At 42.0% G+C, this 14,591-nt stretch overlaps 1 protein-coding gene across 1 annotated transcript in view; it reads right to left on the bottom strand.

Annotated features, from left to right (window-relative positions):
• Nucleotides 1-14,591, bottom strand: part of LOC306714835 (dihydropyridine-sensitive L-type skeletal muscle calcium channel subunit alpha-1-like) — a 138,967-nt gene that overhangs the window by 104,920 nt on the left and 19,456 nt on the right. Inside the window, exons 9-10 of the mRNA XM_079184982.1 lie at nucleotides 1,746-1,824; nucleotides 786-946 (exon numbers count right to left, since the gene is read on the bottom strand). Coding sequence (XP_079041108.1) covers nucleotides 786-946; nucleotides 1,746-1,824 — 240 coding nt within the window. The remainder of the gene's footprint in view (nucleotides 1-785; nucleotides 947-1,745; nucleotides 1,825-14,591) is intronic.

Below are 14,591 nucleotides of genomic sequence, written 5' to 3'. Positions count from 1 at the left end.
TTGGGCTGATGTTACGCTAGAAAATGAAATTAGGTTCAGTTAACAAAACTATCATGAACTCAACTTCACAGCAACACTTGGGGACAAGCGGTTTGAACACCGTTCTCGTGTTTGTTGGACCTATGTACCTCCTCAGACACCTATCCATTATAAGTGGTCTCTCTAAATATGTAATACTTTGTCACTAACTCTGACCGTTGCATAGTCATGTGGCTACATTAAGGATCCCCATTGGCATTGTGACATGAAAAGAATGTCATGACATTTCCTGATTTCACCACCTGCCGTGACACTTGGCTGGTCATTGATAACAGAACTATTCGTTTTTCTTTGCACTAAGGTGTCCTTATTAGGCAGACCAGCAGCCATCTGGCACCCAGAGTTATGAGAGTTATGTTCAGCAGTGTAATTAAGCCCATTTAGTTGCCTTTTTATAATTCTTTTTTTACCATATCATTTTTTTTTTCAATAGCATCTTTAGAATAATGTATTCAATCAATTAACTGTTCATTAGTAAACACTGGAACGTATTTAATTATTCTAGTAACACACTGGGTAGTCCATTTATTGTATGTCAAGACACATCAATATATTGGTCTCGTCTCTGCATTTGATCCCATGTTTGCATTCCAAGGCTGAGAAACCATATTGCACTGTATTCAAGATACTTCTTTTCGAAGTTGTTTCTTTTTCTCTCACTAAAATGAAGCTGATTGATGAAAATGATCAGATACTAAATACAGGATGAAATGCATGTAGGCATGAGAGGTGTATAAAGCTCTGACCTTGCCAGTTTGTGAGTCTCTGGGACTGTTTGTGGTGTTCCGTTGCGATGGCCAGCGTATTAAGAAGGACGAGCATGATCACCCACCAGTAGAACAGTTTGGACTTCACATACACTCTGCATTTACGGCGTAACCAACGATTCCATTTACGAGCCAGCTTACTGCACAAAAGACAAAGAAAGACAAGTTGAACCAATGAATGGTGAGTCTTCATAGTGGCCCTAAAAAAGGTAGCATGACTTTTAAATTACTTTGATGACCCCCTCTTTATTGTTATGGAACACATAGATGGGGTTATTCACATCCCTGTACACATGACGCTAGTATCCCGGTTACTGATTACTGCAAGGCATTGGGCATGGGTGATGAGAGGAAATATAGACCATGTTAACCTTTCCTGCTTCAGCTTCCAGACCGTGGATGATAAGCCCACCTTGTCTCCCCCTGCAAGGTTTACTCAAGGACATTTACACTTGATACCTTTACTCCTTATTCTGTCTCTGCTCCGATCACCAACACTTGTCGGCTCTGAGCCCATCCACTGTTACACACACTACACATTGAGCTATTTCTTATAACTATATTTCTTATAGTCACTGTCACTTCCAATAAATGAAGGGTCGTCAACCACATAAGACGAAACTCATTTTCTTGCTTTAGCTGCTGACATTATTTGTGTTTCTGTTATGTCACTTGGCTGAAGCGTTGCTGTGCAGGTAGAAGGTGGCACTCAAAAACCTGTACAACATGTTAACATGCGACAATGTCCCGGTTTCTAGCATATGCTGGGATATCAAAACTAGGATGAGGTTTATCTAGGTCTGTAAAATCAGGATATAATGTTTGCATGTTCAAACACAAAAACTGGATACTTCAGGAACCCTTTAAAAACTTCAGAAACTTTTAAAATGTTGACAATATGTGAAGAAATACATTCTGCTAAACAAGGGCACTACTGACTAGTAATAGATGATCATCTGCATGGTGTCCATTTTGTTGACACTTCCAGTCTCTGATCCATTTTCTGTGTTGAGCAGGCCTGATGAAAAGAGACAAACACACACACAGAACAGTTCTTTAGATCATGTTAAAGATCAGTCTACATATTCTTTAGTCTTTGTCAGGAGATGATATTTAGGTCAGGTAACTGGCTTTCTATTACCATTTACAGTATGCAGAGTGGTGCAACCCCCCAAAGAAAAAATTGTAATGTAATAAATATTAATAAAATATAAATTGTAACTTTTCTACTTCTCGGTGAGGAGCGGCAGGCAGCCCGTTGCAGCAGCTGTCTTGCTACTGTTTATGTTTTCGACCTTTCATCTACTTTGTACTTTGTGATTGTTGATTACTTATGGAAGCTTGCACTACTAAAGCATTTTAGTTGTGGTGAATTTGGACTGGCTCAGGATTAGACCCTGGTCCCTGCCGTGGCCCTGCTGACACCCACTGCTACTATCATTTTTATTATTACTCGCATTACTATTTCTATTACCGATACCTTTAATGCACATTACTGACTTTGCTTCTTCCCTGGCGTCTTTGTGCTTTCTCATCTCACAGGCTTCCGTGGATCGTGGTTATACCTGGACCGTGGTCCTGCCTGACACCCACTGCTACTATCAGTATTAGTAGTAGTCGCATTGCTATTGCTGCTGTTAATATTAGTAGTCATACTTTTTCCATCATTATTCTGCTTACTACTCTCATTATATGAATAATTTCTGTCATATGCATTGAATGTGTTGTAACTCTGTTATGTTGTTCATTCTGTACACACATCTATCACACATCTGTCCATCCTGATAGAGGGATCCCTCCTCTGTTGTTCTCCTTAAGGTTTCTTCCTTTTTTCTCTCCGTTAAAGGAGATTTTCTCGTACCGATGAGACAGAGGATGTTGCTTTTGTACAGATTGTAAAGCCCTCTGAGGCAAATTTGTGATTTTGGGCTCTCCAAAATAAATTGAATTGAATTGTGTGGATTTTTCTATACTAGTTACCTTAAGATAATGGTCGCTTACACCCGCAACGAGCTACTGTGTGGAGCTGGAGTTCCCTCAGCACACATTTCAGAGACATGGAGAGAGTGAGAGGCATAGAAAACATAAACCTCTTCTTCCATCAATTATTATGGGAAACAGCACTTCCCTCACAAACAAGACAGATGAACAAACCCGTAAACCATGCTCCCTGCCAGGGGAGTTTTCATACACCAATGTTTGAAAATCCACTATATACCACAAGTGATATCGCCACAAGTCTACAAATACAACAATCCAGCACCCTCATAATAATCAGTAGGGATTTCAATCATATCTCCCTCTCTCCTTTGAAGGGAGCCTACAGCTCCTCTTCTCTCCCCCCACTTGCTGAATGAGATCACAACCTGAAACACGTTGACGTCACCTACAAGCAACTGCTGAAGCAACAGGACTGTAAAAGTCTGGTCTAAGGACACTGAGGAGACCCTCAGACGTGTTTCCATCAACTGTTCCATTTGGACTACGAGGATGTGTGAATGGTCTCTGTCATTCCATTACATTGTACCTTCCAAAAAGGTCTGCTGCTTCCTGAACAAAAACATTGCAGATGAAAAGTCTTCTCAACAGAAAGAAAAGGGCTTTTATGGCGAGGGATTGTGAGGAACGACAAGCAGTCCAAATGGAAGTTTAGAGAAAACTGAAACGGGCCAAGAAAAGCTATAGGAAGAAGACTGAGGCCAAAATGGGACAGAATGGTGTGAAGGAGGTTTGGAATTAAGCGAATGACCTGCTGCAGCAAAGCCTGCCTCCGTTGAAAAGGCAACTTAGTATTTGCTAGTGAGCTGAACACATTCTTCGATGCTTTGACACAACCCCTACCCCTGAGTGTTCAGGTCCCCACTCTGACCCAAATCCCACCTCTTCTTGGATGGAAATATTGCTCACACATCATCATTATGACTGTAAGTACTTTATTTTTCTTTATATAATATCCGACACTAACTTTTTACACTAAACTATACTTTTTATTATGTTCTATATTCTGTGCTAAATTGCTGAACTATACTGTACATTGCATTATATCAATATATTTCACCTTATATTATATTTTACTTAATATCCCACACTGTATTTTAATTTATTATAGAAAATTCTGCTGTACACTGTTAAAGTGGCTGGTATCATATTACTCTACACATGTACTGTATACCAGTGGTCCCCAACCACAGTGTCATGGGTCATTTGGTACCGGGCCGCACAGAAAGAATAAATATTATATTATTTCCGTTTTATTGATTGTCAGTCTAAAAGAAGTTTTATTTTGAAAAATGACCGGATTCTCTTGCAATTTCATCTGTCTGTGCCTCTTGACACATGTCAAGACGCTTGTCTCGATCACGTGATCCGTTACCTCAAAAATTAAGCCCGCAAACTAGCGAAAATGAATAAAAAACTTTTGGAGAGCTTCTTTGCAAAGGGGAAACGGCCACTAAGGAGACAGAAGAAGAGCCTACAACTTCCAAGAAAATGAAAGCTTCATTTAACAGACAATATCAGGAGTAATTCTCACGCGCCAAGCCCACTCTGCAGAATATGTGGCGACAGATGAAGATCAGCTTCTGGAGATTGTAAATGACGGTGGCCTTAAAAGTATGTTTGAGACAACAACTCTGCTGGTGTTTTGGATTAAAATAAAGGCTGAATATCCTGAGATCGCCACTAAAGCACTGAAAACCCTGCTTCCATTTCACACATCTTATTTTTGTGAAGCAGGATGTTCTGTAGTGACGGCAATCAAAACTAAATTACGAAGTAGGCTGGATATAAGGAACACACTTCGGTTGTCATTGTCTCCCATCACCCCCAGATGGGACCGTCTCGTTGCAGAGAATCAAGCTCAGGGCTCCACTGATTCAGTGATATTGTGAGTTGTATTTATTTAAGCATTTTTATATTTGTTTTCATGTTTCATTTGTTTTGTATCATTTTATTTCGTGGTGTTTTTCCACCACACGTTGAAGACCGGTCCGTGAAAATATTGTCTTACATGAAGCCGGTCCGTGGTGCAAAAAAGGTTGGGGACCTCTGCTGTATACAAGTGGTGGGCCGTCAGGGCCTGCAAAGCCTTCTCTGCTGGCCTAAACATAATCACAAAGTTATAGCTATTTTATAATTTAATATTTTTTCTTAAATACACTACATGTATTGTAAGTTATAAAAATATTTTTCCCATTATCTTATTTTGTCATTGCACAGCTACTGTCTTCCTCAGTTGCTCTGCTTCCAGTGCAGCTTAAAACCTCTTGCACCCGAGAGCCCCCCAATTAGGCTAGAGGGGGGGGGGGGGGCGAAGAGTGTACACATGTAGTACAAATCACTTCTGAGAACAAATGAAATGATATTTTAAAATATTTAAAATGACGAAGAGATTCTGATCAAATGGACCATGTAACCTATTTTAAGTAAAGTACTACCACAATTTCACCTATTTCTCACCAGGAGAAGGCGAGCAATGTTCACCGTTATCGATCCCAGCCGTGATCTACGGCACTTTCACACACACACTTCATATTCAGGAGCACTAGGAGAACAAACTGCATCGAACTATCGCCTCCAAATTGTTCTACTTTAAACCATTATAAAGTTACTATTGATCTGCCACAGATATCAACTCAGCCCATCATCATAAACATTGAAACGCTCCGTACCTTTTAGATGTTTCCTGGATGAAAATCGAAGAAAAAAAAAAATGTATCCGTGCCGCCATTTCACAGCACTCTCTCTCCTAGTGTGTGAAAAAAACTGAGTCTCTGACGAGCTTCTATGACGAATGAGTAATAATTTCAGTTTTGGCCAATGGGTTTGACCCATGGGGTCGGATAACAGTTTGATTATTTTATTGGCTTAAAATTCTTTAAACAACTCAAAGAACAAATGACTACACTGCCCAGACTCTGCCGGGTTCATATCTGTGGGAATTGCGCAAATCGGCCGATCACAGGCTGTGTTAGGTTTTCTGACGACAATGAGCCATATTTTTTTGGATACGTTTTTATATGGCCCAGGCTCTCAAAATGATGCCAAACGTCTGTATTAGATAGATTGAACACTATTAGTGATAAAAGAAGTGAAATATATAGTATTTAAAAGTACAATAAGACAGCGATATATGCTCCTTCCAAAATCTGAATTGACGTTGGCTGACCTCAGCTGACCTGTACACCGGCATTGATTTCTCAGGCATACTTCACTCTATCAAAGCCCATTTTTTTTTTTTAAAAAGACTGCTGACATGTTGTGATATGATTTGGGAGAGTTTAGGCCTGCGTGTGCATCATTTCAAATCAATAAAAGTGCTTTTTAGGCACAGAAAAAAAAAGGCAAACCTGAAAATTTCAATTTGAGCTGTGTGTAACATTCGTTTCAGCATTTACCAGTAACATATACAATATGTACACATATTAACAAAGCTCACATTTATTTGTGTTATTTTGCCATTTAAATTATTCAAATAGACCTTGTAATTAGAGATTTACACTCTCTAGAGTTTGAGTATGACATTTTCGAGCAGAGGTCTCAAAATAGGCCTAGGGTTTAAGAGGTTTTAAGTAGAGCTTTTATCCAATCAGATTTCACCTCTGTGTCTCTAGGTAAGAAGAGAGGCCCCAGGGCTGCAGACTCACAAGTAAATCCATGTGCAGTTTAAGATAGATGGATAGATAGATGTATACTTTATTCATCCCCAGGGGGACATATGTTAGTAGCAAGTGAATGGGGACAATACACTGAAAAAAATGATTCGGCCCCCTTGTAAATGTTACATGTCTTAATCTAGTTTATTTCATCGATTTTAATGTGTAATTGAATCCTGCTTATATTTTTTTATTGATCTCAAAATGTTCTGCGCTCGTTTAAAATGAGTTAATTCCATTCGGGTAAAAGTAATGAGAAAAAAATATGTACAATTTAATTTCCACACGCTTTCCTGTCTGCGCATGGGCAGACTGCAAGAAATTCAAATTCTGAAGGCGGGATTTTTTTCACTCTGGGGGATTTCCGTTAGAAGCTCCCGCACTGCCGTCTGTCCACAGGTCTGTTTTCGGTAAGTAAGCAATTGATAGCCATATGTTTGTTATATTTGTTCTAAAACAGAGTTTTCTTTACACTTTAAAACAGTGTTTGATAGAAAAAATCATTTAGCTGACACTATCAATTGTGTTTGCTACTTTAGCTAACGTTACAACGGCTAACGTTAGCTTAGTTGCTACTTTAGCTAACGTTTCAACAGCTAGCTTAGTTTTGTCGTAACATAATGTGAAGGTGATATGTATGTTAACGTTAAGCTAACATGATATTGCTCTCAAGTGTAACGCTAGGTGAATTCAATTGTAGTAGCTTTTAGACTGTTTTAGTAGCTTGTGGACTTCACAAACATGCATGCAAATGTTAATGGACTATTTAAGGAGCCATGCTGATTGCCAACTGTAACGTTATATTCCTGACTAGTTGCAAGTATGTTTTTAAATATTTTCAGTATGGTAGAATTAGACAAAGCGAACTGTGAAATCACGTTCGTAAATGGTGTTGAAGATGCTCTCAGACAGCATGGGGTTAATGTTACCGTTGCAGCCATGACACGGTAACGTTAACGTTATATTGCTGCAGCAAGCTGCCGGTAACGTTAACGTTATATTGCTGCAGCAAGCTGCCGGTAACATTAACGTTACATTGCTGCAGCAAGCTGGCGGTAACGCTAACGTTACATTGCTGCAGCAAGCTGCCGGTAACGTTAACGTTATATTGCAGCAGCAAGCTCCCGGTAACGTTAACGTTATATTGCTGCAGCAAGCTGCCGTTAACGTTATGTTGCAGCAGCAAGCTGCCGGTCAGTCAACTCAATGACGCTGAGTGGCAGACAGAGCAACAGCAGCAGCTCACTTTGTGCAAGTCTTAAGTCTGAGTTCGCCAGAAGCTTCAGTAAAGTGAAAGTAATCACCAGGTTGTGCTTTATGAGAATAACTATAAGTAAAAGTAGTAGGGTCATGTACGCAGAACTAAGATAATTAATTATTCCATTAAGAGAATGTATAATGAAGTCAGTGTATTTTTTAAGGTCACTATAGGTCCTATATATATTCTAGACATTTTTTGTAACTATTGATGTTTTGAGGGATATTTCAACAACTGTAATTGTTTTCTTCAGGCGACAAGTGCTTTCAATCTTAAAGGGCTGCCATCCTCCAGGCATCCAACTTGAGGAAGATGATGGGCATCTCATTCTAAAGTATATGGTAAGTCAATGTAACCAGTCACATGTACTGTTTTGTATTACAGAAAATGTTTTAAGATCCTAATATCCCTAATAGTTACAACAAGTCATTGCGATAGCACAAAGAACTCAGTTCACACCTGTTGAATAGGTGTAGAAAATGTCTGTGATTTTGAGTAATAAAAACAATGCTGATTTAACCTCATACTCGACTGTTGTCTGTATGTAATTAAATATATAACTTAAACACTTTTTTCTTTTTTCTCATATTCTCTTTCAGTATACAGGACATCAAGGAGACGACATCCTGAGAGACCTGAAGATATCCACCATGTGCATACATGTCATCAAAAGAGGGTGGAGAAGCTGGACGTTATGATGACAGTGACATTAATGCTGAAGGAGTAATTATTCTGGACAACATTGGATCAGAGCCCGAGCTCCTTACAATGAGGCCAGGAGTCACCTGAACACGTGAATTCATTTAGAAAGTGCTCTTGCTTTCCCTCAAAGTACTTTGACCAAAGTCGGTGCTGGACTGGTGGATTTCTTCAGCCGTTCATGTGAACTCTGTTAATTAAGCTGCATTATTATTTCTGATTTGGAGGTGACGGAGAACATTTACTATAATGTGAAATGCAGCTTAAGAAGATGTTGCATGCTGAAAAACATGTGTTGGACTGTTGTATTAACACTAGTGTGAACCCTGGACGTATGGGCTTGTTTTTGTGAGACATTGGGTATTATATTCACTCAATGCATCCTTTGGATGTACGTGTTCGCTGTCTGGAAGCTGGTACTGGTGCATTGGGGTTTTTTTGTTAGCAATGGCACTGGTATAAGTAAATGTCCTGCATTCAAAGTCTTAAGTAAAAGTGTTGTCAGCAAGTATTCTCATCAAAATGTACTTTTACATTTACTGCACTATCAAAAGTATAGAACTTTAGTTTCTTTTCATCTGAAAAAAAACTAAAGCTTTCAGACAAATATTTACCTCTGAGATGTATGGGAGGAGAAATGGAAAGTATAGCAGAACATAGAAATACTCATGTAAAGTACAAGTACCTTATCTTTTTATGTAAGTACAATACTTGAGTAAATGTACTTATTTATGTTGCTGGTAATGAAGATAATAAAGTTGTAAAAAGTTAGTATTTTGTTTGCTTCATTTGTGTAAACATGGAATGTATGGAAAGTTAAGATACTAGTAATAGCTAAAAATGTTTAACTAAATCAAACTTAATTTTAGTTTGTAGAAATTAAACCATTAAATTGATCTGAATCTACTAAAACAAAAAAGGTAAATAGTAATTGAGGTTACATAATACATTTTAGTATACTGAACATGAACATAGGGAGTAAACTTTACTCAAAATAGTTGAGGTAAAATTATGAATATAAATTAAGTAAAGTCAACTTAAAATATATATCTGGATTTAGATACATTTATTTCGCGCAACCACTTACCTAAAAATAATTAAGTAAATCTAACACAACATTTTTTTCAGTGTATTGTTGATTGTCATAGTGTTCAACCAATCACATCTTTAGTTTGACATGTTGGGCGTATTCTTTGACGTGCCAGAGCTGCTAGCTGGCCTACAAGTACGTCAGCATTAACGGGCAGCTCAGTTTTAAGGTGCAGCACTGCAGTGAGGTGCAGCGTGTGCTGTGATTGGTCAGTGGGCGAGCACGTGACTATTGTGAAACAAAACTTAAAGTAGCCAGCAGAGCTTAGTCGGAGTAGTAAGAGTTCAAATTGAAAGATATAGAAGACATTTTGGTAAGTCAACTGTTTGTTTATTTACATCTAATATCTGAATGGCCCTCGAGTGTGTAGCAGAATGCGTGTTCCGCTGCAGGTCTGCTGGATTTGTCATGCTTTGTTGTCATATAAATATATGTGACTGGTTCTTGTGAGTTTGTTGTTGTCATTGTGTATAATAATAATAATTATTATTCAAACATATTGTTCGGATCGTAAGCCTTGTACCGAACGGTTTAATACGAATACGTGTATTGTTACACCCCAAGAAACAAATAACCGTAGCTTGCGCGTCATAATGAGATTATTAGGTGGTGTTTCAGCTGCAGGACAGCACTGAAGGCCCAGGTATAAAATGCACGGCCCGCCACTGCTGTAAATATGGCAAACTCCAAACCAGATCTTGCCTTCCTCTTCAACAATTTAAGTTGTATTTGCAACTTTTTTGTGTCTGTCTAATCAGTGCTGATGGTACATTTTCCCCACTGAAGAAATAAATTCCCCAGTGCATTTTATACTGATCGAGAAAGTTGATTTCTCTTGTTGCAGAGAGAGCCTACACGTACCAATGGTGATTGTGCAATGTCTGACAAATAAAGATAATAAACTCCCAGTACGCCAATGAAGGAACAATCCTGCACTTTAGGATGCCATTTTGGAAACATTTTGTTTTGACAACGCTGTGTTTGCATTGTATAAAAAATAGGGTTGGGCAAGTTAACGCGTTATTATCGCGATAACGCATTCATTAATTAACGCCGACAATTATTTTATCGCGCGTTAACGCAGTTTTTTAAAATTTATTAAGCAGACATTTTTATCACAAGAACCGGCAGCGAGCGTTGAACAGCTGTGTTTGTGTGGCGTCACTTCCTTCTGCTGCCGCTCTCCCCCCCACCGGGTGACACGCCCGGTCCGGAACTGTCGGTCTCTCCTGTCTCGCACGCACACGCGCACGCACGTTGTTACAGGATCGTGACTATATCAAAATACATATTGTCGCGTTTTTAAATAAACATAAGCAAGTGAGAACAAACTGCTCTTAACTGCAACTCTTTATTAGCATAACTTCCACATGCACGTGACTGCCATGGTACAGACTCCCTCAAGGTACCATGCTTCACCTCCATTCCCCTGGGTCCTAAGTACCTCCATGTACTGCTTCTTATCATCCTCTATGTACCAACGTACATTTATAACAAATACCACACATATTACTCGGTAATATGCATTGCATATGTGTCTGACTAAAATACCCCAAAAAAGAAATGATTAATTTCAATTATTTGTTTAGAGTTTTTAAAGTTGTTTTGTTTGGAATATGTGTAATAAGCATATCATTTAGTTATCGCTACTGAGAATTTAATAAACATAAAAAACGAAGAAAAAACATGACGAAGACATTTTTGCAGTTTTCAAGGTGTATTACACATGAAGATAAAGTTGTGAACACCGGCTGAATATCTATCAGAATGATTATACCTGTATTATAACTGCTACTGTGTAAAGGGAATACTGCTGTTGAACCTTATTTGTTTAAAGTGTTTGCAAACCAAATCTTATTGCACTTTTGTTCATATAGCAGTACTTTTAAAATAAAATTGCCCAGTACACTACTTTTGAATTCATTATTGAACTTTGTGTATAATAATGTGATTAATCGCGATTAATGGCAGAAAAATCATGCCATTAATCGCGATTAAAAATTGTAATCCTTGCCCAGCACTAATAAAAAACAATGCAATTCACCATTGTCCACGTACCTACTATGTGTGTGCTATTATGAGGATTTATGTCTAACCCTGGTGTGTTTCCCTCAGTAGTGTTCTCCTCCGAGTCCCGCCCACTGCCGCGCCTCTCTCTGTAGGCATAGCTGTGCCTCATCTCCCGTGATCATCTCCAGCCGACATAAATACTCCGGTCATTCTCGTCCCAGCTGACAGTCCGTCCGTTTACCTACCTTGTATTCCGACCCGTGAGTAGTCCGCCTTTCACCTTGTGAGGTTCCGGTGCTAACCACCCGTTTGTTTTCGACTTACCTGCCGTCCAGTGTCGAGCCTCGGGTCTCACCTGTGCGAAGAAGCCTTCCAGTTCGTTCCTCGGAGATCAGCTGTGAAGTCTTGACGATCCTGTGTCGAGCCTCGGGTGTCACACAGTTGATCCAGCCTGCCTGCCTGCCAGCCAGCCGCGGACGCAGCGGAGCCATTTTCCGGCTTGGAACCGAGCGGAGCGAGTGGATGCGTCTCCGCTTTGACGTGACTGTTTTGCTGCCGGTTTCGCCGCTTCGAGGGATAGCGGAGCTCTCTCCCGGATTCGGAGGAGAGAGAGAGAGAAGTGACTTTACGCACCTGTGGGTGCCTGTCTACTTCAGAACTTGGACTTTGTTGTTTCCTTTTTTTCCCGGCCTGTGAACAAAACCTGGTTTGAGAAGGGACTCTGCTGTCCTGTATCTGCATTTGGGTCTGTGAACACACCATAACAGAACGGACTGATCAAGATTATGGACCCAGCAGCTGCAGCAAGATCTACTCCTGCAGATCCCCTGCAGGTGGCGATAATAAACCAAGGAGTTCTTCTGGGACAGGAAAGCCACCTGCTGCACGATCTACGGGGATCACAGCAAGCCATCGGATCGCAAGTGTCTGAGATCGGCAGCATTGTGCAGGGACTCTCACAACCTCGCCCCTCCTCCGAAGAACAGACGGCGAGGACCACGCAACCGATCCGTGAGTTGTTCGTTCCGTCTCCTGAACCTTTCCACGGAGACATGAGGGGATGTAGAGGTTTCCTACTCTAGAAGACGTTGGTGTTCAACCAACAGCCCTGCACGTATGCATCAGACAGTTCTAAGATTGCCTATCTGACCGGGTTGTTACATGGTCGTGCTCTCGACTGGGCCCAGGCCTGGTTCACCCAAAACCTGTTGGACACAGTTTCTTTTGGACAATTCTTGGAGGCGTTTAAGAGAACTTTCGTCCATCCCATGTACTCTCAGGACGCTGTTCAACATCTCCTCCGCCTCCGTCTACCGCCGCTGAACATTCAATTGACTTTCGTATCCTGGCCGCAGAGTTGGGAGGAGAGGGCGCTGAAGGGGGTTTATCTCAGTAGCCTTTCAAAAGCATTAAAGCACGAGCTTGCTGTTCTGGAGGAGGCCAAGACACTAGAGGAACCGATTGCTCTCACCATCCGACTGGATACTCGGCTGCGGGAACGGCGGAGAGAGCGGAACTACAGGTTCTCGGCACCGGTTCGTCAGCCCATAACCACTTCCGGTCGCAGGTCTCCAGTTCCACCTCGCCGCCGCAGCCCAGGCCACCAGCACTCGCCCTCTCCGGCCTCACCTCCTGAGGATCGGGATGAACCCATCCAGTTGTGAAACCTTCAGGAACATTGCCACCATGTCCGTCAGGTCCTTCAGCGCTTACTAGAGAACCAACTCTTCATCAAGGCCGCGAAATGTGAATTTCATGTCACCTTTTCATCATTGAGGAGGGTCAGATTCGCAAGGACCTGGTAAAGGTTAAAGCGGTCTCCGAGTGGCCGGTTCCCTCTAACCGGAAGAAGCTCGAGCAGTTCCTTGGGTTTGCAAACTTCTACCACCGGTTCATTCGGAACTACAGCCAGACGGCGTCACCCCTAACCAGACTCACCTCCTCTAAGGTAGATTTTTCCTGGTCCCCCGAGGCCAACCGGGCGATTAACCCCCTCAAGGAACTATTCACTTCAGCCCCCATCCTTGTCCAGCCAGACGAGAGCCGCCAGTTCGTGGTCAAGGTGGACGCCTCCGACACCGGAGTAGGAGCAGTGCTATCACAACGCTCAACCACTGACTAAGCTCTGCACGTGCGCTTTTTTCTCCCACCTCCTTTCCCCGGCCGAGCGGAAATATGATGTGGGCAACCGGGAGTTACTGGCCGTCAAGCTGGCTCTGGAGGAATGGAGACATTGGTTGGAGTGGTCAGTCCATCCGTTCATTGTGTGGACCGACCACTGAAATCTCGAATACATCCATTCTGCCCGGCGACTGAACTTCCACAAAGCCCGTTGGGCTGTTTTTTTCCCGTTTCAACTTCACTATCACCTACTGCCCAGGAAGTAAGAACGTCAAGCCCGACGTCCTCTCTCGTCAGTTTTCCCTGGACAAGGTAGACCCAACTCTAGACACGATTGTTCCACCCGCCTGTGTCCTAGGAGTCCTTACCTGGGAGATAGAGTCTGCAGTACAGGAGGCTCAGCAGACCCAGCCGGACCCAGGAGGTGGCCCTCCTGGGCGCCTGTTTGTTCCCCTTTCCGTCCGTTCCCGTGTCTTACAATGGGCCCATGACTCCCAACTCTCCGGCCACCCTGGGATAAGACGTACTATTAACTGGCTCCGGCGCTCCTTCTGGTGGCTATCTCTGGACAATGACACTCAAGCTTACGTCCTAGCCTGTACCACCTGTGCACGTAACAAGGCCTCACACAGACCCCCTGTCAGACTATTACGACCTCTGCCTGTTCGCCACAGGCCTTGGTCGCATATGGCTTTGGACTTTGTCACTGGATTTCCCCCCTCCGAGAACAATACGGTCATCCTGACCATCGTGGACCCTTTATCTAAGGCGACTCACTTTATTCCCCTTCCCAAGCTCCCGTCTGGCCGCGAGACCGCGGACTTGTTGGTCCAACATGTTTTTAGGCTCCACTGCATCCCTGTGGACATTGTTTCTGATCGGGGTCCCCAGTTCTCCTCCCAAGTCTGGAAGGCGTTCTGCCACCGCTAGCTTCTCCTCCGGCTTTCATCCCC

This window comes from Pholis gunnellus, assembly GCF_910591455.1.
Source record: "Pholis gunnellus genome assembly, chromosome: 3".
Taxonomy (NCBI): domain Eukaryota; kingdom Metazoa; phylum Chordata; class Actinopteri; order Perciformes; family Pholidae; genus Pholis; species Pholis gunnellus.
The sequence above is the reverse complement of the archived record's forward strand: the minus strand, read 5'-3'. Positions and strand labels throughout refer to the sequence as shown.